General features: G+C 30.9%; 1 protein-coding gene across 1 annotated transcript; it reads left to right on the top strand.

Moving 5' to 3' along the window:
- Window positions 1-20,342: 20,342 nt before the first annotated feature.
- On the top strand, window positions 20,343-22,015 carry LOC143042796 (uncharacterized). Its single transcript, XM_076215257.1, has one exon. The coding sequence runs from the start codon at window positions 20,665-20,667 to the stop codon at window positions 21,802-21,804; it is 1,140 nt and encodes a 379-aa protein (XP_076071372.1). The 5' UTR covers window positions 20,343-20,664; the 3' UTR covers window positions 21,805-22,015.
- The last annotated feature ends 5,708 nt before the right edge of the window (window positions 22,016-27,723 follow it).

Below are 27,723 nucleotides of genomic sequence, written 5' to 3'. Positions count from 1 at the left end.
TTGAATATTGTTCATATAGATTTTTGAATAATAAAGCACATAATACCTTACAGAGCTTTGATGTTTCATTTTAGACTTACATTGGAAAATATTCAATATTTAAATATCATTTATTAACGCGTGTTTATTTTCTATGTTAATCTTCAATATTAACTATTTGGTTTGCTTAACAATTTTCCTATATAATGTTCCATAAATGCATTATCTATATTTCGTAACACCTCTCGAGTCGTGTCTCTTAAATGTTTTCAACAAATAAAGTGTACAATATTGTTCAAAGCATGGATGTATAACGCACACTTTTAAAGTGAATCTAATATATATCAATCAATATCTAAAAAAAAATCATTTAAATTAATAACCAAATGCACACATATATCCTTACATTAGAGGGAAGCAGTACTCAGCTTTTAAGAAAGCTGAAACTAGTTACATAGATCATTTAATCTCGAATTGATGGGATAGTTAATAGGGGAATAGGATCTTCGTTTAAGGTAAGGGTTTGTTGCTGATCAAAGCTGTACCAAACTTTTTTTTTTATATACTTGAAATAACAAAAATGGATATCATGTCATTAAGTTTTGACAAACATATACATATAGCTTTCATGATAACGCTTTTTATTGGAGAGATAAATTGATTTTAGAGTGACGTCCATTTTCATTGAACTAGTACACAAATTTATTTAGGGACCAGCTGAGGACCACCTCAAGATGCGGGATTATCTCGCTGCGTTGCGACCCATTAATTGCCTTCGGCTGTTGTTTGATCTTTGATCGAGTTGTTGTCTTTTGCCACATTCCCCATTTACATTCTCAAGTTTATTTGACAATCATCTAATGTATTCACAACACTGGTTTCAATCGCATCTCTGAGGAAAAAAAAGTCGTCTGATTAGTTTCATACACATATGATTGATAAGCCAGTTTGTAATTTTCATATACATTTTCGACTTAATTAAATTATATAATTCGTGAAAAAGAATCATACTCCAGTGACTCATTACTAACACTAATTTCAAGAGCAAAACATACACATTAAAACAAATCGTATCTATTAGTATTAAGTACTATAACGAAAAATGACATGAATAGATCGCAGATATTGTTTTAAAGAATTAAAACAACTAACAGAAAATGTAACACAAACCTAAATTTTAATTATGTTCATCTAGTGCAATTGTTGCATTATACTTAATAATTGTAGGTCCGTTTAGTAAGTATAAAATAAAAAATGTCGAAAATCGTGATGTCTGTATTTTTGACTTGTTAAGACTGTATTACATATCTGCGCCTTATTTCGTATCTCCTCAATTTCTGGCTTGGGTTTGTATTGCTTAGTCCTTATATAGTTACTTTCTATGTGATGTGTTGTGTATTGTTGATGTCTGCTCTTATGTTTTATAAGCCAATGGGGTTGCCAGTATTTTTTTTTGCCTTTGAGTTTGAATACTGTATGCCTTTGTTATCTTTGTCCTATCTTCAATATTGGTTCTTGCACTCATTTAGAATCTAACAATTAATCGAATATCAGACATATTTTATAGATTCATATATAAATTGAGTGGCCTTTTAGATTTTTCAAATTATATCTCTGTTTATAATTTCAACAATATTTGTCTTCAAATTTTGTTCTTATGTGTGACAGGAGGAACGTCACAATCGTATAATACGCAATCCTGAACAACCATTGCACACCGTTCTGTTTTCCGTTACCTGTATTTAAATGATAAACATAAAATCAATTATGACGAAGTTGCAGGCAGTAAGTCTAGGTCAACGTTCGGCATTTATCATTTTACAAATCCGATAAAATGTGTTCGGCTATCAAAGTCCCGTATAAGAAATGTGGGAACCATGTAAACGAGAAATATATACGGCCTTATTTATACAATACAATTGAAGGGAAATATATATGACAGACAAAAACCAACGCGATCAACGTGTTACAGGAAACTAGTTTAGAATGAGAACATACGTGTGAAGAATGTGACCGGAAAACATGTTTGCGAGTGATGTACAACCCCCTTTCTATTTTTCCCTCCGATAATCGATAACCTGGGAAAATGGTGTTGCAGCTATAAAACAAACGGAAAACACACACTCAGTATATCGTTAGAATCAGCACCTTTTTTATTTAAATTTTTAGTTGTTCTATTTGTTGTATTTGTTGATTTCTTATCTGCTTGTGTCTGATCACGGAACTTTATAGCAACAACACATTGAACAATACCAATAGCGTTGCTTAAAAACTTATTTGAAAAAAATATAGGATAAAGAACTGAATCTGAAGAAAAACAAAACCAGATTTCGATACACAGATTAAATCATAAAAGGTAAATTTATTATTGATTTTATCATTTCCATAGATTTTCAAATATTTCATCGATTTCAAAATAATGTCTGTTATATCACTTAGTTAAGATAAAGGTATTTTGAAAGATAATTTATTTTGTCGATATCAATTGTATGTATGTTTTTAATAGAACTGAAAGTAGTTATTAGGGAAGTCCCCGTGACCGAGTCTGGAATAATCCAGTTGGATTAGACAAGCAAAATGGCAGGTAATAACGTATTTTCTCCTCTTCATTTCATTAACTTCTGTTCTACCAATTGCTCATTTACAACAAAAGTTAACTTATTAAATGTATGGCTATGTAATCTGCTTTAAGCAGTAACTTTGCTGAATGAACTGATACATAATACTATGCTCGTAAGGATGCAAAGTAAAGAGTGTCGTCGGATCTTTCTGAAAAATGACAACGTAACGGTCTTTTACATGTTTTAAGAAGACATATTATGGCACAGTTTTCATATAAAATCATTAAGCTCTTGTCTCCTCGTGTGCCAGACTTTTAATAGGCGTCTAAACATAAGTTTGTAAACTTGTAACTTTGTTATATGTATATCTCATTATATCGGTATCATTGTTACTTATTTTAATAATGTTTAGCCAATACTGTAGTATGTTATTTCACATAATTCGTCAACAAAAATTAAAAATAAAGAAACAAAATTTCTGAAGTATATTTGACTGCAGACGCCCTATGTTAACCACATATAACTTTGGAATAAAAAGCATAGAATAATAAAAGAAAACAAAATGAACTCACATTGATAATTATCAATGTGAGTTCATTTTTTTTCTTTTATTATTCTATGCTTTTTATGCCTCTAATTTTCATTGAGAAAAGGCCCGTTTCATTTTTGCCAAAATGCTGGTCTCGATGTTCATTTTTTGCATCATATTAGAAAAATAACCACTCTTTGGAAAACATTTTTTTTAACAGTACCTTATATATTTCAGGTGTTGATGATTTGTGTTTTGTTTTGTTATTTCCGTTGTGAAGTCCTCACCGTAAGTTTTAAATGAAGAACAGCAATAACACTGCTGTTCCTTTACTTCTTCATGTTCTTGTGTGAATTGTGCTACGCAATGAAATTGTGTCATGGATGAATACCCGATATCCTTTGAACTCAAAGTTGACTATTGAACTCATTAGATATCAAACTGTTCGAGGAATAAAAGTGACAAAACAATAAATGAAAAAAGCAACCATACGAAACATACAAGCATTGTACGAATGATAAAATTATCAAATAAGATAAGAGGAGAAAAAAAAATGATTCTTTATCTCTTATAATTACAAAATGAACAAATCAATACTGTTATTACGTAAATCAAACTTTTATGCTTTCAAATGTGTCTTTTACTTTACGATTAAAACGTTTATAACATTAACATATTGAACAGATAATAATTTCTGTCACCTTATCTGACATTTGAGATTTTGAAAAAGCTTTAAATTACATTACGATATTACTTTTATCATTCTCTATATTTGTATAGTACAAAGATCTCTATTCAGATAAGGAGTTTATGTACACAAATGAAATAAGGTAAATGAAAGAAATGCAGTATCTATTTTTATTTTATTTTAGTTAGATAATGCTACGAACAATTCAAATAGATTGATTAGAATAACAAATCGAAATAAATTTGAAAATATTAAGTTTACACAAGAACCGATAAAAGTTTTGGGAAGATACTTTGGATTTTGTAAAAATGAGTGTCTAATATTAAATTTGCAACGACCATGACGACAATACGAAAATCTGGGGGGGGGGGGAATATAAAAGACTTGAATAAAAGAAATTTAAGTATGTTAGGTAAGTTAACTCTTGTTAAACTATTTACCTTTTACCGAATGTCACTTATGTTGCATCAGTAACTGAAATTGATAAAGAATACCATGCAAAATAAAAAAAAATATAATATATAGCTTTCTATGGAACAATTTACCAGAAAAAGTTAAAAGAGTTTTAATAATGATTATTACAATGATGGCGGACTTCAATCATAAACATAGATAAATATCTGGAATAGATTCATATTATTGAGTTAAAAAACTTATTCTGCCATCGGATTCGGACTTCTCTTTAATTGAATTTAAATATACGTATTGTTATGCGTTTACCTTTTTAAATTGGCTGGAGGTAAAGGGGAGGGTTTAGATCTCATAAATATGTTTAACCCCGCCACATTTTTGCGCCTGTCCAAAGTTAGGAGCATAAGTTTAATTTTAGTTTCTTGTGTATATTTTATTATGACGTCCATTATCACTGACCCACATTATGTAAGTATATGCCTGTCCCAAGTCAGGAGCCTGTATTTCAGTGGTTGTCGTTTTTTTAATGTGTTGCATATTTGTTTGTCATTCATTTTTTAAATAAATAAGGCAGTTAGTTTTCTCGTTTGAATTGTTTTATATGGTCATTTCGGGGCATTTTATTGCTGCCTATGCGGTATTGGCTTTGATCATTGTTGAAACCATACGGTTACTTAAAGTTATTAATTTCTGTGTCACTGTGGTCTCCAGTGGAGATATGTCATATTGGCAATCACACCACATCTTCTTTTTTATAGCATATATATTTGTTTAGGGGCCAACTAAAGGGTACTGGAATTTCTAGCTGCAAAGAAGACCTATTGGTGACCTTCTGCTGTTGTCTGTTCTATGATCGGGTTGTTCTCTAATTGACAAATTCCCAATTTCAATTCTTAATTTTATCATCGAAAGCGAAGATCTATAATCCAATTGAAAAGTCTTACCAACATCTTATTTTTATAAATTTTAACCAGAATGTCTTATATTCAAAATGGACTTCAGCTGTATCAATTTGACCAATAAACCGAAAGAAATAATTCCACAATTTTACGTAAGAATATTTATATCATGGATAAATATGAAAATTAGAAAAAAAATCATATCAACTATCATAAAGACAAATTAGACAGCAACTTATATCGGGCAATAAGATTATTAAGTTAAACGGTAAATGTCTAATTTAAAAAAAAAACGCATACACAATAATATTTTATATGTAAATTTAATAGATAATACATGTAAAAGAAAATTTAATCAACATATGATTTAATTAAACTATTCTTTATTTAACAAAACAAAAAGTGTCAATTAAGCAAAATTATAATTTTTTTTTCAAATCAGCTTGGATTTTCATCAAAATTTATAGGTATCTGTAATATATGTTTATCTTACAAAAAGCAGGTTGTTTTGTATTTTTGTATTTTTGTTTATTACTGTAAATTCAGGGACTCAGTTGAAAGATAAAAAAGGCTAACATTTTAAGTTTTGACAGAATTCAGATAAAAACCCTGGTATTTTTTGTAAAAAAAATATATTATGGGGATAGCTGCAGGTTTTGATTAAATTCCTAATTGCTTTTAAGATGACTATCTGAATGTAGTCCGAATTGAAATCACAGCTTTTTTTACCTCGATTAATCGAACCTTTAAATTTGACATTAATATGAAAAACAACATAACAAGCCGGGATTCAGTAAGAACAACATACAAATGAGATATTAGTATAGTTTCATGAAGTTAATTTGAAAAAAAAATAAACACATTTAAAAATGATATAGTCTGAACATGCTGAAGGGACAATCTTACTAATAAAATCCTTAAGTTGGATAGCAATTTACCAAAGTACTAAATAACCTGACATTCTTCAAGATCAATATATAATTGAGATAGCTGCATAGTTTGATGACAATCTAAATTAAAGTGAACTATCCAAATCTAGTTCAAAATTACAAATCCTTGGTTTTTTTAAGCCAAAGTTATCTGCATGACAAAAATTTCAGACTTTTTCTTAAGTATATTTGATTGTATACCTCATCTGTTATCCATATTCCCAACATGAAATGGGCATTACGAAAAAAAACCATCTAAAATTAAATAATCTGTGACCATTAAACATACTTTAAACCTGATCAGTTTTAAAATGTATAGTTTGGTCGAATTAACCTTGGACTTAAGTAGATTTTCTTTGGGCTATATTTTTTACTCTACTGGAATCTCAGTTTCTTTTATTAAGTTTTTCTCATTTGAAATTTAACTACTAATTGCAAATTATATTAAATTTATGTGAAGTAAAGACGTATTTTTATTGACAAGCATTTGCTCTGAGTTTATAAATGAAATTATGAAATTTTGAAAATCTTTTCTCGTCTAGCAAACAACATTGAATCAAAACATAACTGGACACTGTGTGACAATTGACCTGAAGATAGCACACGAGTGACATTATCATTTATACAATGTCCAATAAGTTGAAGAAAAGTTAACTTATACGTATAATGTTGTCATTTTGAAAATTTTAGATTGCTCTTTGTATTTGTTGTGTATCTTTCTAAAATTACGTTGTATACATGTTTAACAATGTACTTGAATGTTCATTTTCTTGTAAGGACTAGGTGCACTTTTATTTTTTGCTCTTTGAAGGCCAATTCTAACTTAAACCAACAAAATCGTGGTTTGATCAATGGGGGAATCATCAGTTAGTTTGGGACTTAGGAGTTTGAATGTCCCAGTCTTATTTTTTTGCCTTTATTAAATTGACAATAAGAACTTATACCATAAAATTTAGTGGTAACAAGCTATCGATAGTTGTTAATTTGGACTTTATTTAGGTCTAAACTTGGACCACTCACTCAGAAAATGAAGGACTAAAAGTACGTTCTTGCGAAAAAGTTGAGTTTACACAAGAACGATTTGTTATCTCACCAATTTATAAGACGAGTGTAACAACATTGAAATTTTTACAAAATTATAAATAATTAATAACATTTTCAAGACAGTGCAAATATTCCTGAAGAACATATTGAAATTATCTACATTTCTTTCATTTTCCGTTTTTTTAACCAAAACATATTTTATTGAGAACTAGCTGTGAACCACTTATTAGGGACCTGTTTTGTATTGCTGTATTTTCTATCGTTAATTATTCAATTTTAGATGATGACGCAACCTTGTCACCATCTTACGGGGTTTAAATATCTTAACATGATTTTTTTATTAGTTGTTAGTGGCTTTGAACTAGCTGTCAGATAACTGCGAGTACTCTCAGATCTGTTCATTGTGTCTTTTTGTGTCGGGATGTATATGTACCGGGCCACGTTCACTGTATTTTTGTCCATCTGATGAGTTAAGCCTTTTTCAACTGATTTTTATAGTTCGTTCTTATGTTGTACTGTTATACAACTGTCCCAGGATAGGGGAGGGTTGGGATCCCGCTAACATGTTTAACCCCGCCACATTATTTATGTATGTGCCTGTCCCAAGTCAAGAGCCTGTAATTCAGTGGTCGTCGTTTGTTTATGTGTTACATATTTGTTTTTCGTTCATTTTTGTACATAAATAAGGCCGTAAGTTTTCCTGTTTGAATTGTTTTACATTGTCTTATCGGGACCTTTTATAGCTCACTATGCGGTATGAGCTATGCTCATTGTTGAAGGCCGTACGGTGACCTATAGTTGTTAATGTCTGTGTTATTTTGGTCTTTTGTGGATAGTTGTCTCATTGGCAATCATACCACATCTTCTTTTTTATATATTGTACGATTCACTCGTGTATGTAACAACGTTTCAGATTTTAACGAGAGACATTTATGTATTACTGAAAAACTATATCACCAGGATTTTCGATATCACAAACTAGTCAAATTATGTACTAAATTTTATCATCGGTACAAGGACATCATTCGTTATGCCCGCGTCACACTGTCCCGATTTTAACGCCGATAGCAACACGATTATGGAAATTTTCAAAATCGGGACTGATCGTATCCAGATCGGGCTATTCGTAGTGCCATCTTTAACCATCGTAGAACCATCGGCCACTTTTTCTAGCCTTCGGGGACAACTTCGGGAAGGGTTCTAAATTTTTTAACATGTTAAAAAATCCCCGAAGGTGCGTCCGATGTTTAGGGTTCGTATTGAGTTCGTATCACCATCCTCACCATCGTAATGTCACCGGGAACGCATCTTTGAATATCGTATTGCATTCGTGTTTCCATCGTTTCCATCGGGCAGTTTTGACATTACGATGTCTACACGAATGAATAACGAAGATAACCGAAGGTCTTACGATGGGAACACGACTTCGTGAACACCTCGTAATCCCGTCGTGATGCCATCGAATAAAAGTACGAAGGTGACAAGATGGAACTACGACGGCAATAAATCCAGCTAAATGTAAGTTAATTTTCGTGCTTAAATGCATTTAAAGTACCATGCGCGATATGCACTGGTCAGTCTAATACGACAGTTAAGAAAGACGTTCACAAAACATGGACCTCATATCATATGATTCTATGAGAACAAGAAAGGCGACAGCGTTGTTTCTATTAATTCAAATGGAACAAGAAGAGCAGGTATTACAGGCTCAGGATTTACTTTTTCAAATAAGATATTATTTTTTGTCAATTTTTCATATCAAATAACATAATAAAAATCATAAACGCGCCTCGTATACCAACACTGCAGGTACACGTATATAGGGAAACCAACTTTTTTTTCATTATTCTGATTTTTTATGTATCGTCTGAGTTGTTGTCACACGAATGTTTACTCCATAAACATTTTGTTTTCTATATGTCATATTTTGCCGCATTTGTTGCTTTCCCCACAGACTTCCTTTCCTTTTGAATAAAAGGGATCAACGAACCCATTACCTTACCTTTAAGATAGATCAGTAAACATTGGCATAATTATGGGTGATTATTCAGACTAGTGCACACATTTTACAGTTCAAACAAGGCAATGCCGAGCGTGGCATCCCCTCGTATGTAACATATTGGGGACAAATATGGACACTATATTTGTATATGACACATTTAGAAAATGGTAAATTGAATACGCATATTTGATACATAAACTATTTTTTTTCGAAATCAACCAAATTATTCAGTAACTGGAAATACCCACGGTCTTCCGTCTTATGATTAAACCAAAAATTAAATGTACAATATAATGTATATTCAATATTGATCAAACAATTTAAAACGCGTGATGCCTTCGACATATAATTTAAATGCATCGTAAGCTGTACACGAGGTCTTTTAGACATCGTATGGCCATCGCGCTATCATCGTAATCCATCGTGTAGCCTTCGTGATCCATCTTGTAGGCTTCGGCTGAGATATGAAGCTTAAATACCGTCTTCGGTTAACCTTCGTATGTCCATCTTTTGCTATCGTATATACTTTCGGCACCCTCGTATAGACTTCGTTATTCATCGTACTTGCTTCGGTCACTTTTGGGTATTTTAACGAGATCGGGACCAACTTCGTACGAACTTGCAATTTACGCATTCGGGTGTCCATCGTATATAAAAATCGGGACAGTGTGACGCGGGCATAAAAACAACTCAACATGCAGACTTCTTATACGTTCAGGTATTTAGCATCCAATCTTTTATGGTAATATTCTTTATAAAGCACACAAATGTTAGTATTCACCTCAGAAGCTTAAACAAAACCTTTAAATAGACCTATCAAAAAGGGACATAGTTACATAATGTTGGCAGGTCATTAAAGATTGCATATTTTGACTTCAATATTGATTCACTTATAGTGTCTTTACATCGGAATTAAACACATTTATTTAAAAGCCATTTGTTGGCATGACACGGGTTGTCTTTTTCTCATATATGTTATGTAGTATGATACTAAACCCATTTGGGAGGGACTCTTCACTGGTATGCTGGACTAGTGAGGTATATTGTTAACAGCAGAAAGTGCAATTTGTTGTTGAATAAAAATTTAAAACAAAAAGGAATTTCCTGCTGCATTGAAGACCTGTTGGTGACCTTCTGCTGTTGTCTATTCTATGGTCGGGTAGTTGTCTCTTTGACACATTCCTCATTTCCATTCTCAATTTGATATCTTTACATTTTCGATTATTTTTAAAATTGCATATGTTAACGTTACAATTATACATTTGTATTAGAATACACATGCTATTCTGATCTATGAGTTTATCAACAGCTTATTCAGCGATTCAAAATCGAAGCATACGCGATAAAGACCAACATGTATACACTGATCTGATTTCTTAAGTCATAGCAACAAGATTGATCTAATACCATTACTATCCATATCAAAAGAGAGAAAGAGGTGGTATGTCCGCTAAAAACACATATAGCCATCTGAGTTCAAATGACGAAAATAAAAGCAATCAAAGGTCATGGTAGTGCTTTCAACAATAAACAAAAAATATATTCGACTATAAAAAGCCTAGATAGCAAATATGTGAATTAAGAAATTCAAGCGAGAAAATGACTATAGCTTGATAATTTACAATAGTATTATTTAAAAAAACATGTATGACATACATGAACCAACTGAAATACAGGTTCCTAATTTGAAGAAGACACATAAATGTAAAGAATGTTCCGATACAAATTATGTGTGTACACTTAAGGAGAAGTGTACGTAATTGCACGCTTCTATCGGAATAAGGGTTGAAAAACGTTCGTCGTTAGTTACGCAAGTAATCTCCCTTACTCAAAGAAAGGACACACGAAAGAGAAACTACTTTTTGCGGTTTATCATTTATCCAACAAGCACGCCTGTGCTGTCTTAAAACCTCATAGAACTTTAATTAAATCATCATTCCTATTAGAAATCAAAGCATTCTGTACGTTGTTCCGTGTGCAGCCCGACTTTAAAACACTGGTTTTTTTCTTTTGTTTTAGACGCGTAGGAGAAGGGATCAGAAGGCATTTCGTGTTTATGATATCAACAGAACGAAAAAACACCTCACAACAAAATTATAAACAAATAAACGAATAAACATGTAAAAATTTTACTTCTATTGATATCAAATTAATAAAAATGAAACCTGAATTGACACAGCAATATCGTTTTAAAAAGCCGTAGACGTAGTCTTGAACGTAAAGTTTTTATAATAGGTTACAAATAATTAATGAAAGACGTGTGAATTTAATTGTTAAACTTAAAAAGACGTTGACATGTTCGTATTTTTTGCAATTGAAAATTTTAGGACATGATTTATATTCATATAAGAAATCAGACGATACCAAGAGAATAATTTGACCACTATCGCAACACTTACATGACTTACAAGTCAAAAGAACAAAGACAACAAATGAAAAATAAACAAATTACATGTTGTAGGCCCAAAAAAATACTCAGTAACTTAAAAATTGTCTCACTCTTACATTTATCTTAGAATAAGTAAAAGCTATGTCATTCAACTCCCAGTTTTCAACTTTTTCTACATCAGTACATGTGCAGAAAATAAACAGGTGTCTTCTATTCCGTCTGCAATTTATGGGAAAACTAAATCTAAATTAAGATCCAAATTGAAATTGAAAGTACACATGTAAGATAAACTATAACATGTCATTTCTTCTTTATCAAATTCCAATTTCGAAGAGATATATAGCGAAATCTGTTTTCTTTTATTGTGCCTGTGTGCATCATTCAAAATAAGAGAATGTTATTTTGAAGTAACAAGTCTCAATTCAAGATTATGAATGAATAGAATGTAGTATTACGAGGGGGGATCGGTTGTTTTTAAGCTCGGGATATCGTGATTGACCCTTTTTGGATTCTGGGAAATCTATTTCCGAAATTCGGGATGTCGGCATTGAAATTTATTTAAATTCTGGACCTCGGGATTTCGTATTTCTAAGCCCGGTATTTCGGGATCTGGACCCCTCCTTCCCGCCTCCCTCTATTACGGTTTAAAACATTTTTTTTTTTTTAAATTTAACCAAAGTTTACTGCAAGGAATGTTTAACGACCTCGATGATTATCAATGAGGATCTCGTACTCGGTTAGCTGTATGCTCTCACCTAGTTCATGATCATACAACAATTGAGAAGCCTGTGGTTTACTAGTCTTATAATATAATGTTGAACCCCACCCCCAAAAAAATTTAAAATAAAAGTATTTGATAAAAAAAAAAAACGTTGAATGTAAATGATATGAACTCTTAAGTCTTACATCATTGTATGATCAGATCATGAACTAGGTTAAAGCATAGAGCTGGTTGTAATTCGCTTTTGTTTAATTCTGTTACTTCACAACATGGTATTTGTTTTCTGTAAATATTTTTATATAAGGCGGTTGATTTTGTCAGCTGAGTCTTTTGTGGCATGTTTTTTTCTCCAATTGTTGAAAACAGTATGGTTGTTCATAGTGTTTGCTTACATCGACCAGTGGCTGATAGTTGTCTCATTAAAAGTCATACCACATCTCCTTTTTTTTATTTGATATAAGTAGGGCAGCTATGTATTTGCATTATGCAGAGACAATATTCGTACGGCACTACTCTATAGGTAAACCCGTGTATCAATACATTATGAATAATCGCTGTGCATTACACTGAGTAAATTCTTATAAAAAGTTTTAGGTAAATTTTTAAAGCATCGAATATGATGCATTCTCATGAGGTTGCTTTTGGTACTTTCTTCTATATCATTAATTTTACACCAGTTAATACTAGGTATGTTCCTGTCGTAATTGTATTAGGTAAGTCGATCTCAATAGTATCGTATTAGGTGTATGTTTTCATCTTGAATATGTATGAAATATCTACGACGGGAAGTTATACCAACTACTCTGATCTTTTCTGTTTTGTTAAAATGTATTAGGGAGTCCTTCTTTTTAACCTTATTATGACCTAAAAAATTCTGAAGATTAAATGAAATCAACACGTTTTAAAATTAATGCGTCCGACGCGTTTTAAATTTCTGGATTAACCTTGATATAGAACACTAAAGGCCGAACATTTGAAAGCCACGGCTGTATAAGAACCGATCGGAAATAGTTGAAGAGCCATAGTATGCATTATGTTTATCATTTAAATCTGTGTATGTGGATGTTTAACGAATAATGCATAGAACAAATAAATATTTTCTCATGTTACTGAAACTCCATTCAGCAAACATTACATCATTCTTTGTCATAAGTGAAAGAATCGCGACGGGAAATTTTGTAAAATTAAATATTTTTTTGGCAGAGTTGCGTCACGAGAATGTGTGAATAACACCATGCAGAAATGACAAAGATGAATATATGCAGAAAAAAGGTCTACTTTTTTAAATACAAACATGCAGAAGTAAGATGGAAAACGAGGTGTATACCCGATCCTTATATTAAAACCGATCAAATCATTCTGACAACACTGTGTTATCCGGGATAAACTCAAACTCGATATTTGATTCATAAAGAAATTATTAAAAAGGGTGTGGAAACCACTCTTATATAGAAAAGAATAAAATCTGCGGCAACTTTCTTACATTTGCGGTAAATTTAATTACAAAATTGCAATTTTTTGGTTAAAAAAATATTCTTTAAAATTAATTAGTTTATTTTCTTATAAATTTACAACGCTAGATCATTTGTAATACCAGAGACATATAATACTATCATTATATGTCTCTGGTAATACATAGGAAGATAGGTGATACACATCCACGACATTGCTACGACATTGTACGGAATAATAGAGTTACGACGTAGAAGTTGTGGCGACGTTACTGTAGACCATGACGTCGCCGAATAATTTTAATGTTCCGGCCAAAAAAACAAACTTCAACAAGGAGTAGCGTAAAAACTAGCACGGTTGCTAAGGACTTTCTTTGCACCGATGGATTCGTCTTTCATTTTTGAATCGTATATCAATTTATAAAAAATTCTATTGACCAACAAAATAGAAAATCTTGATAAAGTAAAAATATCTGCTAATTTTGATGATTTTCCCTATATATCCTTTGTATTTTTGGCGTAACATGCTATCAATTTCAACGGCTCGTATCTCAAAAACAAAAACGGTTACCCCCTTTTTTATTTTATTTTCTGGTGTAATTTTACAAGCAGAATTCCTATGTGAAATTTTTAAACAGTCCATTGTGTAGTTTAATTACACTTTGCCTTAATTCCTTTAAACTACGACAGGGATGTCACAGTGAATCAGAAGGGAAAAAACGTAAAAATAAGTTGCAAGTGACTTAACTCTTTAGTAAATCGGGACGATTATTGTGTTGTTGTTTTAATTTTTAATTTGTTTGGTTTGTTAGTATCTATCTGATGTCCTAGTGTGTTATAATAGAATTCTATGGTTTCAACAACAAAACCAAATTCACAATAGAAAACCATAATCACTTCACCAAAGGGAGTAGTTACTTCACAACAGCAATCAAAAACGAGGAAATTTGTCCATCCTGTTATGTCTATCCTGTTACTCTGGTTGCTATGGTTACAGTAACAGGATAGACAATTATAGACAAAAACGTCGTTAAATTTTTTATCTTAAAATGTAGGTGGAAAACAGTTAACAAATACTTTTTTAAATTAAAAAAATATATCAACGCAAAATACAATAGTTTTTCTTCATAAAGTTCTACAGTATTTTAAAAAACATTATATACCTATATGAAGTTATTTTCTTTCAGAACGACAGATCATTCTTTTTCAGAATCAACCCGGACGATACCATGTTTCAATGAAATATGCTCAAAGGCATAAAATAATGACCTGTGTGAGGTCATTATTTTCCTTGATAAAAATGCAATCTATAATTTACTTCAAAATTTTATTCGTCTGATAGTTTTTGTTGCCGATTTGGAAATTTATTTTCTAAAGTTCAATCGATGATAAATGTAAAAGAAACCTTCATTGCCCGCATTTTAATTTTAGAAACAAATAACTTGAAGTTTTGTTAATTTATCGCTACAATAAAGAAACATTATCATATATGTGAGACGAATCTTAATATAGACTTTCATAAATAAAAAGCCAGATTTAACATATTCGTGTGTTAGATTTTGAAAATCTTATTGAGTCACACTGAATAGGTTGATTGATGTTTGGTTGCTTGCTTAACGTTCAGTGGGAAATATTTCATGCATGTTCAGGACGATAAACGCTGCATAGGAATCATACTGTGACCTACATGTATTTATATTCGTCTTCGTGTCATATCTTAACTTTTTAAAATGTATGTATACCTTTTACACCATCAAATGATCAACTAATAAGATAATCTTATATTCTATTGAATAACATTACGTAACTCAGAAAAGGGTCGGGTGTGGAGGGTATATAATTATATCCTGATTATCTGTTAATAAAAAGTATTGCTTTTCAAAAGACAATCTTTCTGAATTTTTCATTCGATTCAATTAAAATAAAAAAAAAAATATCCACTTTTCCGCGATAGAAAGAACATTACAAATAGAAAAAAACCATATCCCTCCCCCTTTTCCATAAACTAAGTGGTACAATAAATTACTTACAACGTGTCTTGTATTTGTCATACACCGTTATCGGATGGTAACAATACATTTGTGTCTTACTTCATGCAGTTACAATAATATTTTTATTGTGTAAGGATAATATTTTTTAAAAGGTTTATATCTAGATTCATTAGTGAGTTTTATTTCACATTCTAAATGAGCCGTAGGGCGTATTAAAACCTGAACGCATTAGAAAGGAATATCCCACTTTAGTGTTGTCGGTAAAATAGGATACTAAATTTTGCAAATCTTTATAAAAAAAACAATATTTTTTTGACGGTATATAAGTCAGATAATGCATATTTTAAGGTTTTTCTTGTCGTAGAACACACCTTGGGGTGTCAGGATTGCTCAGAGAAAGACCTCCCTACGGTCGTTCTTTCATTTGATCAATCCTGACACCCCTCGGTGTGTTCTACGAGAAGAAAAACCTTATGCATTATCTATAACTTATAATTGAATTTCATTATATCTCTAGATTTTCAAATATTTAATGTTCAGTATACTTAAAGTGTACTTATTTTCGCGGTGTATTTATTTTCACGGATTTCGCGGTTGGTTTTTTTTTGCGAAAATAAATACATGCAAATCTAAATCAAACCTTTCAACCGAAAGGCAATTATTATAAAACCGCGAAAATAAATACCCGCGAACGTGTTTGAAATACAGTATTTAGAACATACAATACAAGTTAAATCATTACATCAAAATAGGTGTATTAAGGTAACATGTTTGTTGAAATATCGATTTCAAATGAAATAAAAATAGAAACTAAAGTACGTTTTATGGAATTCCCATTCAACAGTTCAGAGTACATAAAGTTCGAGTTTACAACAAAAATAGCAGGTAAAACTAAAATCAATAACACTTTTTAATATACTAAACCAATAAAAAATATGATACAAGAATATCGAACGTGTTGCTTGAAACCTTTTGAAATAAGAAAATAGCATACGACGAAGAACTGTTAACAAATTTCTTATTTAAAGGAATCAGAAGTTAGAAAATAAATACAATAATTTCAATTGAAAGAATGATTAGAAAAAAGTAAATTCATAATTGAATTTTATTATTGCTTTAGATAATCAAAAGCTTAGTGTGTAATCAATTTCAAAGTCCACGCAGGAAGTTCAATTTATCAATCTATCTTTGATAACTAAATTAGAACCACAATGTATTTGTATGATAATCTATTTTGTTGAATATCGATTTTTCATGAATTTTAAATAGGAAGGAAAGTAGATTTTAGGGAATTCCTCGTCACTAGTTAAGGGTAAATAAAGTTGGAGTTTACAACCAAAATGGCAGGTAATAACGCATTTTCACCTTTTTTTATTCCTTTCTGTTTCACTAACAGTTCCTTTATAACAAACTTTGGTTTATTAAACATGTTCTTTAATAAAACACAAGCCTATAACGTAGAATTTAGCAATGTAATGGCTGAATGATAGATGCTGTCATGCTCGCAGGAATACATTAACAACGCCTAATGAATACATAATCTATTTGGAAGAAATAGCATGAACGGTTTAAAAATAGAAAGGAAAGAAAAGCAGAAAATAAATAAAATCAACCAGGAGTAAACATAGAAATCTGGATGTTTGTAGGTTAGGTAGCACTACAAACCATTAAAGTCTGAAATGGTCTATATCTGTACTCGACTGTACTGATTTTCACTCGACCAGTCTGAATTGGTGTGACTTTTACTTGACATTACTCGACTCCAGTCTGAACCATACTTGACTGTACTGAATCGTACTTGACCCTTATTTTTGCCATTGAAAATAGTCTGAACTATAATTCGACCAGTCTGAAACAGTCTTAACCTATTCTCGACATGAACTCGACCTATTTTTCCAGTCTAAACCATACTTAACCAAAGGTCTGAACAATACTCGACCAGTCTGAACCATACTAGACCAAAAAACCTCTGCTTTTTTAACTGTTCAAATAAATTTCCTTTTTACTGACATATATAACAACAGCCAACAAAATTTATAAAAAATTTAACCTGATAAAAGAAATATATCTCTGATTATATTTAGGATAAAAAAAATATATTATATAAAAGGGATAAAATTAAATGAATAAATAAAACTGTTCTTCTGATTAGTGGTGACATGTAAAGTATAACCTCGGCTTGGGGGCAAACTCATAAATAAGACCACACCTGGTCAGAGGTATTACAAAATTGCAACATCCTGTTTAAATTAAATAACGAGGCCTTTTGAATATACATGTATGTACTAGATAAGTAATACACGAATTTAAGAAAATAGGGCTTTCTTTTTATCTGTAAAACACACATGTACTGAGGTAATTAGAACATATTAAAGTGCTTTATGTATACCATGTTAATTTGACAAAAAAATAATTAAATTAATTGAAAATGTTTTTCACTGTTACTTTGGAATACATTTACTGTTTTAAAAAGATTATCAAGGATTGCTATGGAAATTTCATTATCATGATTATATTAAATTATTGGTTTTATAAATCAAAACAATTAAGCTCTCATATTTTTAAAATTTATTAAGTTGTTTTATACATATATCTTAATAAAAAACATTCACTGCCTTATTACCTGAACTCAACTGACACTATAAATCTATACTAGGCTTAAGTTAATGGTGAAAATAGTCCAGTTACCATAAAATATTTCCGAAAAATTCATAAAATTTTTAATAATATTGAAAATATTAGTCACAATTCATATTTTTAGATTATTTGATCAGCTTGTTTTATTTATATTTTAAAAGTTGATATATATTATTATGTAAGTGTTGATTAATATTGAGTTGACGTTATATTATGATTGATTATAATTGTGAAATTTTAATTTCAATATTGTATTGAATACATTTTTAATTTCAAGTTGTTGTTCAAATTTTATTTTTATTAAAAAATCCTAAATTGATAAAATTCAGTTGATAGATACAAAGAAAATGTCTAGGTTGGTTAATACTTGGTCGAGTATGGTTCAGACTAGTTCTAGTACGGTTCAGACTCGTATAAAATGGTTAAGTACTGGTCAAGTACATATTCGGACTGTTAAGTGTGGTTCAGACTACAGTCCAGTATTATTAAGTAAATCTCAGACCAATTCAGGCTGGTCGAGTAAAAATCAGTACAGTCGAGTACAGATATAGGCCATTCGAGACTTTTAATGGTTTGTAGTGTAGAAAAAAACAATTACGAAAAATGATAAAATTTACCCTCCCCATTTTTACCATATCCTTTTTTTTCTTTATAACTTTGTTTGTGCTGCTTAGTCTTTAGTTTTATATGTTGTGTCTTGTGTACTATTACTTGTCTGTGTGTCTTTATAATTTTTAGCCATAGTATTGTCAGCTTATTTTCGATCTATGAGTTTTACTGTCCCTCTTGTATCTTTCGCCCCTTTTTTACAAACTAAGCCTCATGTTTTGTCATATATGTTCATCGCAAATGTATGTAATCAGTAAAATTTCTTTGTAATGTAGCCGTGGCAACAATCTGCATTTAATTGCTATTAAATATTGCAAAAAAAACAAGAAAAAAGAAATAATTATAATTTCAATCCTTTGGAGTGGTTCCTTTGCTGAACCCGTATACATATATTTATCAAAAGATGAAATCATAATTATATGGCTTTCATCACATTTTTCAGGTAAAATTGCGTCAAACATTTCGTGCGAAAAATAATAATTTCTAGACATATGGACAGTCAGGCTACAAAAAGACTGCAAGTCAAAAAGAAAATAGCCAATAGAATGTGGAAAAAATAATCTTGATGTTCCTAAAACCCCTCATTGAAGGCTTTATTACTCATCATCTATCTAAAAATAATTTAATTGCACAATTACTTTCATATTGGAAAAATCAATCATGACCAAAATGCGAAACTCCTAACTGTGTATCGCTTTGTGTATTGCTATGCAAATCAACAACGGTCTTATAATATAGCATATCCGTACACAGGATTCACAGAACCATTGATATCCGTATATTAAAAAAATATATACTATAAGGTATGCACACAAAATATTCTCTCCTATTTGTTTATTAGAGAATGCAGTCGTTAATATCTTTGCCTAAAACTATACGTGAAAAAGACCAAAACTCGGGATATGAAAAAAATGAATCAAATTTTGTATCACTAGTTATATCACAAAATGATCAGTTTTTGTGCAAATCATAGTGAACAAAATAAAACATCTATAGGCAACTTTTAAAACTTTGCAAACGCACTAATTCATTTTTTTTCACAGAATCTGCAATCATTCATACATCAATAGATCTGTATCATTATCTATGTCAAAACATTGTTGGAACAGAGAAAGATGTTAAAGCAATCAGAATAATGAACAACGTCAGAGACAACGTAAACAACGACAAGACATGGACAATGATTACAAGTGGAAGTTTCGGAGAGGGACTTATAATGCGAGGTAGTGATGTAGATGTTATGAGGGTTTTGAAACAGATTTATATCTCTGAAGACACCAGTATGTCTGTATGTGAACATAACATACATTTAAAAATGGAAATGGAAGATACACATCCAGGTTTTACCAAGTTACGTCTTTTGCACACTAAGGATCAAAGTTTCTTAGAATCCTGTTATGATATCGGTAATGATTTCTACTTTTCAAACCTTTCATTCAAACGCAAATTCGAAACAGACCTGTTGCCAACAGTGCATGGGCCATGTATCACCGATAAAGATGGATTTTATGACATTGCATACTGTGTACATAGCAAATTATGGATATCACCAGCAAAGAAATGGATAACACGATCAAATACCGTATGGCCGAGCTACGATGTTAAACAGGCTATTGTAAAACACGGAGTTCTATTTGTACCTGTAGGTGTGAAAGGATCTACACAAGAAGAATTCAATGGCGAATATCCTTTTCCGTTGGGGAAAAATTACTTATCTATTCATTTACACATACCCAGTTACTTTGTTATGCACTTCTAAAAATTCTCCTTAAAGACGTTATAGCTTTAGATGTAGATTGTAAAGAATTGCTTTGTTCATATTTTATGAAAACAATTTTGTTTTGGATATGTGAGGAATTGCCTTTATCATTATGGAAACCCGAAAACTTGATATCTTGTTACATGAGATGTTTCAGGAGACTTATATATTGTGCTGAATACGCATGTTGTCCTCATTATTTCATTCCTGAAAATAATCTGTTTGGGAATAAGATACATGGAAAAGCACAGAAATTACTTTTAAATAGGTTGTATATTCTAAACAGTTATGGCTGGCAATGTATCTTATTGTCGGACCAAATCTCGAAATTGTATGCAGTGCCATCTGATAGTAGCATGGAGACAAGTTATTCATATCCCAAGAGTGTACAAAGATTACTAAACTCAGACATGCTTATACTCGAAACTGCGACTAATCCTTTTAAATTTCTTATAGAAAGAGTGATATACAAGGTACTATTAGGTAAGAGTTCAACAATCAAATACATATACGCATACTATATGTCAATTTTTTGTGGCCAAAGTGATCGATATGTGCCATTGGGTGATATTTCCTGTAATACATCTACTTATAAAGAGTACAATACTTATATAAGTGCTCTTCTTCTTTACACACGCCATGACGCTACATCTGGTTGGCTAATGTTATCTACGTTTTTCTACAAAAGAAAACAATACCACACAGCTCTTCATAATATTCAGTATTCGGTACTAAAATGTACACCGGAAAAACTTTATTATTCCATGCAGTTGTCAGATATTCATAATGCACTCTTGAATTTACACGTTTTCAGGAATATGCCTATTGTGCAGTTGTGGAAATTTTTATTAGTAGGTTTTATATGCATTAGAAAATCTGAGTTACAACCGGATGAACTACAAACGGTAGAACGAAATCGGTTTCCCCCAATAGTATATGCTCACTTTCTTCGTTTTTTGTGCCATTATCATTTAAAGAATAGCAGGCAATGTTTGGATTCTCTTAAGGAACTACAGTTCACTATAGAGGGCAACTATTTCACATCAGGTGATGTTTTTAAAGGTATATCTTACAACATCCTGGGTATAGGTTTTCAATTGTTAGGTTACAGAGAAGCAGCCAGACAATCATTTATACAATCAATAGAATTATTCCCAAATGAAAAACACAACAGCGCATTCCGAAAATTGTCATTGTTAAACTGAATGTGACTATTATTTATGATATGTCTATTACTTTCATATTTTTTTCCAACAACTTCTTTTATATCAAATGCTATGCTCAGTTATATTTCAAAATCAATATTGAATTAGTCATTCTAAGTTTATATGTTTTTCAATAAGATGAACAGATATGATAGCAATATTTAAGATATAAAGTAAGAATAGATTTGTTTAACGTTAAATGAATCACTACACCGAGACTTACAAAATATGAAGATGATGATTATGTTGCTGGCCATGCTGATGATGATGATAGTTGTGATTTTGATTTTGTGTCTTAAAATTTAGCAAAATAAAAACCTGTCTGAAACTTGCTGGAATGTGTTTTGAATTATTTTAATGTACTGTATTCATTATATGTCAATTATATGGCGATATAACTTATTAGAGATGTTTTGTTAAGATATGGATTAAATTATGTTTGGTTTAGTCAAAGTGTAGTTTGTAAAGATATTTTTCTACCACATTTGAAAGAAAATTGCTTAGTAATGAAGTAACTGTGTTTATTTAGAATTTAAATATATATCATGTGTAAAAATAAATGTATAGTACACAGTCATGACAATTTTATTTAGATAGACCTGTAAACTATATAATACAAACCATACATTTGAAAATATCGTAAAGCATCTCATAACTAAAACATAGAAACAGGCCAATATTATAATGTTAAAAAAATAATATGTACAAATTGTAATACTAGATCTATTGAAGAGCCTACAATTTTTTATTCATGTACAGTTCATTTATAGATTTTCTGACAGGCCAGATTTTATCTTATTGTAAGCCTAAGAAGTACATTAAATGGTTTTCATTATTCGTCTTCCGCCCTATAGAGGCATAATACAACCAACCTATTTTTGGAACGACAGTATTATCTTTCCGGAAAATATTTGTCTACTATGTAGAATTTTGACAGTTGTGTCGCTTCCATATGATCAAATCTTACCTGTGACCTTGTAGTGTTTACATTTTGTAGTTGGTTGGTTACCTGAAATCTTGAAATCGAATATTATAGGACCTGTTACCTTCAAACACGTAATAAGTTTGATCAGTTTTCAAATGTATAGTTCGCTTTGAAGCAACCTAGTGAGTAAATCAAATTTATTAAATGTTACCTTCTGACCAAAGGGAGTACTCTACTGGACCCTCGGTTCTTTTTATACAGTGTTTCTGATTTGAAATTTAGTATTTATGACCTTTTGCAAATCCACGGTATCCTCATGAAAACCTGAATTTGTAATGATCGAGTTAATTGACTTTTCAAAACAGATTTTGTTGAATTAGCTGGTAACTGCAGATTATTATACATATTTGTGAAATGGATGGTTTGGTCCATTTTAATAACAAACTTTTTATAACGACTTCTCAGCTAAAAATTGTTTTATTAAAAAAAAAAATAATTTTTTTTACTGTTATCTCAATGATTAAAGATATTAAAAAATATATATTTCAAAATATTATTTTCGCGAAAAGCAAGCAAATAACAATGGATCAAAACATTTGGTGAAATTTGACATGCAGACTGCATACCAGTGACATAACCACTAATGAAATGTCATATAAGTTGAAAAAGTTAATTACCATGGTATGAGTCTAATGTAAATATTATCATTTTGAAATTTTAGTATGTTACCTTAAACTTTATGTTTGATGCTGAATTTGGAAAGTCTGAATGTTCTAAAATGTCAGAGTGTGTACTGTCTTCATATAAATATGTCAACATTACACCATTCATGTCCATAGAATGAGAAATAAAGATTTTAAATCTGTTACAAAATGTATAGACTGGTGTTCTTTTTGGGTAATTTGAAGTTTACCTGCAAAACGTGGTTTTATCAATTACATGCACATGTTATAGCATCCTCAACTTTTTTTATACTTATGAATTTGAATTCACGTTGGTATCTTAAGACTCTTTGTTATTGATCATAAGTACTTTATACTATAAAATTAAGGGTTAATTGTGTTATTTGTTTATGTTGAATTTTGACTGTGTATGAGGGCTTAACTTGGAAGACTTAGTCAGAAACTGAAGCACTGAAGGATATGTTTGTAAGTGAAAAGTTTAGTTTGCAGATCATATATCTTTTAAGGCAGTGCAGCAGTTCTTTAAGAAAAGACTGCAAATCATGAACACTTCATTTTATGGGCTTAAGATTGCCTTTTTTTAACGTAGTCTTTTTTTCATATTCAGTTAGAAGATATTTGACATGACATACATACATATACTGTAAAACTTTCAATTTCTGTTATATTAGTAATTGCTGTAATCACATATAATATTTGTGAAAAACAGTTGACTCAAAAATATGATCTGTTTTTGTTACTAGTATTCAATAACTTATGAAGAAGAAAAAGATGATGAGAAATATAGGATATGGTGTTTTTTTCTATATTTATGCATTAGGCATTCTTGTTGCTTTTTATGACATTTATGGATGGAATTCTTGCAAAAAAACATGAATAGTTATCAGTCATATTTTCCAAGATACCATTAAGATATAATTGCACTATATTCATAAAAATGTGCATGCATTTATCATTTTAATGTGTATAATACTATTTGTTTTACTAACTGACTGAACGTGCATATGTAGAAAAAAATATATGACGTTGAATATTTGATTAAATTTCACAATCTGACTTTATTGTTAATATCTGATATGTGATAAAAAAAAAATGGTTTTATTAAATATCATGTATATTTGAAATTAAGTATCACTCCATAAAAAAATATTGCTGATTTATATTGCCTTTAAAGTATTGTAAATGGAGTAAATGCATTTGTTCCAAATGTCAATACATTTTAAAGGTTGTTCATTTGTGGAGGTAGTTTCAGATATGAGATTTGTTAGCATTGGCAATGATGTTCCCCACATAATTTTGTCTGTTTGATTATCTTTGAGTAAAAGCTCCCTATTTCATCTCCTGTCTTTATGGAATTATCATTTACTTTTGATTGATGTAAGTACCAATATTCAATCAATCAATGAAACCAGTAAATAAAAGGTTTCATAGTTTTAAACTTTTTAATGATCAATTTGGGGAAAAAACATGCGTATTGTTATGCGTTTTCTACATTGGCTAGAGGTATAGGGGGAGGGTTGAGATCTCACAAACATGTTTAACCCCGCCGCATTTTTGCGCCTGTCCCAAGTCAGGAGCCTCTGGGCTTTGTTAGTCTTGTATTATTTTAATTTTAGTTTCTTGTGTACAATTTGGAAATTAGTATGGCGTTCATTATCACTGAACTAGTATATATTTGTTTAGGGACCAGTTGAAGGACGCCTCCGGGTGCGGGAATTTCTCGCTACATTGAAGACCTGTTGGTGACCTTCTGCTGTTGTTTTTTTTCTATGGTCGGGTTGTTGTCTCTTTGGCACATTCCCCATTTCCATTCTCAATGTTATCCTTGTTGTACCTTATAATATACTGATAATTAGACTATTAAAACATACGTACTATAACATTTTTATTATATTCCTGACTTTGGACAGCACATTTTCAGAACAAATTGAATACAATAACAATAAAAAACCAAGGTGTAAACAAAAACTCAAATGGAAGAATGAACCTGGTTTTATGGCTAGTCAAAATATAAGCCTTGGCAACTTTATTTGAATTGGCTAATAAAGACGAACAGTGGCCTACTTAAATAGAGAACAAAATACTTAGTTATCACATATGTTTAAAATCGGTGTTAAACTAAGATGCTTCAGAAGGAACAGTAGTTCCTGCTTATATGTGCACATCTTTAGCGTTACTCGTGAAACATCTTATGACGTAGTTGGATTGATGGATTTGTTTCATAACTGATTGGTAGATATATCTTGTTTAACAATTAACAAATTCAATGAATCCTACATTTCAAGATTTTAATTTCTGAAATGAAAATTGAAATTGATAAAACACAAGAGATCAAACTAAGGCAAAGGTATAAAAACAACCAAGTAGAGTCATGCAATAATATGTGCTGCCTAAAGTATGATATTAACAGCTTCTAGTTACTTTTCTGGATACAACGAACTCAGAAATTTAAGTTTTCTGAGGTATGAGCTGTTACCTTCACTTGATGTCCTTCATAGTCGACGTAAACTTTTGTTAAGATCGCTTCTGAAACCGCTGATCAATTTCTGTCAAATTTAAAGTTTTCTGTGGCAAATAAAAATTGACCATACGGGTTTTATATATGCATTACTTGTCAAATCTTGAAAACATGATAAATAGAAAAACATCTGACATAAATGATATAAATGTCAGAGTCCCCTTTAAAGTATATGAATCATTGCTCTTACATGGCGTTTTCGCTTAATTTACGAGCTTAGTCATATTATTTTGAAAACCATAAGAGTAGAAATTGTGAATAACAAAAATAACTATCATATAATGTTTACTATTTTCGAGTATATGCCTCACGAAAAAAAAGATAGATGCATGCAGGTTAAAACGGTTAACGGCAACTATGCCATTATGAAAGATACCATTTACTGTCTTAAAAGAATTTTTTACTAATTTATTTTTAGATTTTTCTCTTTATTATATGTTTGTCGTAAATAATTTTGATCTGTACAAATGTACAAGCCTCTCGTTTAAGTTGACGAATATTTTCACACGTGCCTTTACAGACGCAAAAACATAAATGTAAGTTGTAAATATATAGGAATGACCAGAAAAGATGATAACGGTTGGGATAATAGGTTTTTTTAACTGAGTAAGGAAGAGGATTAGAGTTTTTAAATATGAGTAAGGGTTATACTTAGTGTAACGGATTAAGACTTTTTTCATGGAAATGACTAGATTAAATGTTAGAATAATGGTTTTATCTATATAGCCAGAACCAAGGTTCGGGCTATAATTATGGTTAGAGTTATTGTCAGGTTAAGCGTTAAAGTCAAAGTCGGGATACTGCCGGTAAGCGATATAAGAGAGGTGAGAGTTACAGTTAGGATGAGGGTTATGTTATAATTGAGGATAAGGGTTGTGGATGTAATGGATATACTGTTTAGGGTTATAATCTGATAAGGGTTATTGAACAAAATCAAAAAGCTTGATATAAGTTAGCATTCACGGTCCGAATACTTTTTTTTACTGTAATTGCATGAAGCAAGAAAACGACAACCGAGGTCTTTACACATAAATAGTTCTGTATTTTTCAGGGTTTTTCTCGCGTAGCTGACAATTATTCAAAACTATATCTCTATATTTTCTAGTATTTCCATTTATATCTACATTTATGTTACAACTCCTTATTTAAATTAGGATGCACGTGTTATTCTTATCTATGAGTTCATTAACAGCTCGTATGCGTGTCAAAATCGTGCATAATGACCTGACCAGCCTGTACTCACTGCTGTCTGATTTCTTCAACCAGTATGAGCAAGATAGATATAATACCAATACTATCTATTTTAAAATAAAGAGATGGTTTTTGAACGCCAATGAAACAAATATCCGTCAGAGTTGAAATCACAAGGATAAAACAATTAATGGTTATCATATGACCTCCAAGAATGAGGAAAAAGGATATCAGTTAGTCCCTTGCATTTGGGTGTTAAAGCACACAGAAAAAAATGCAAAAGGTAGTTGTAAATGGCTTAACTAAGTAAATCGGCACAACCATCGTATTGTTGTTTCAATTTCATTTTTGTTATCATTTTTGTTATCTGATGTGTTTGTATGATTATAAATTTATTTAGTAACAACAATATCGAAAGTGTTGTTTAAAACTTTTTAAAATAATCAAACACAATACGATGACGAACAGTTAACAAATACTGTTTGAAAGAAAGAAAAAAAAATTTCGTTGAATACACTAATTTTTTTTAAATTATTATTTGGAAGGAGAGTTGTCTCATTGGCACTCTTCTTATATCTATAAATTAAAAAAAGTAAATTAAA

The sequence above is a fragment of the Mytilus galloprovincialis genome, chromosome 8 (genome assembly GCF_965363235.1).
Source record: "Mytilus galloprovincialis chromosome 8, xbMytGall1.hap1.1, whole genome shotgun sequence".
Lineage (NCBI taxonomy): Eukaryota > Metazoa > Mollusca > Bivalvia > Mytilida > Mytilidae > Mytilus > Mytilus galloprovincialis.
The sequence above is the reverse complement of the archived record's forward strand: the minus strand, read 5'-3'. Positions and strand labels throughout refer to the sequence as shown.

Bases quoted from the DNA above. Each gene is read 5' to 3' on its own strand.
- LOC143042796 (XM_076215257.1), top strand. From the start codon at position 20,665: ATGAAAACAATTTTGTTTTGGATATGTGAGGAATTGCCTTTATCATTA.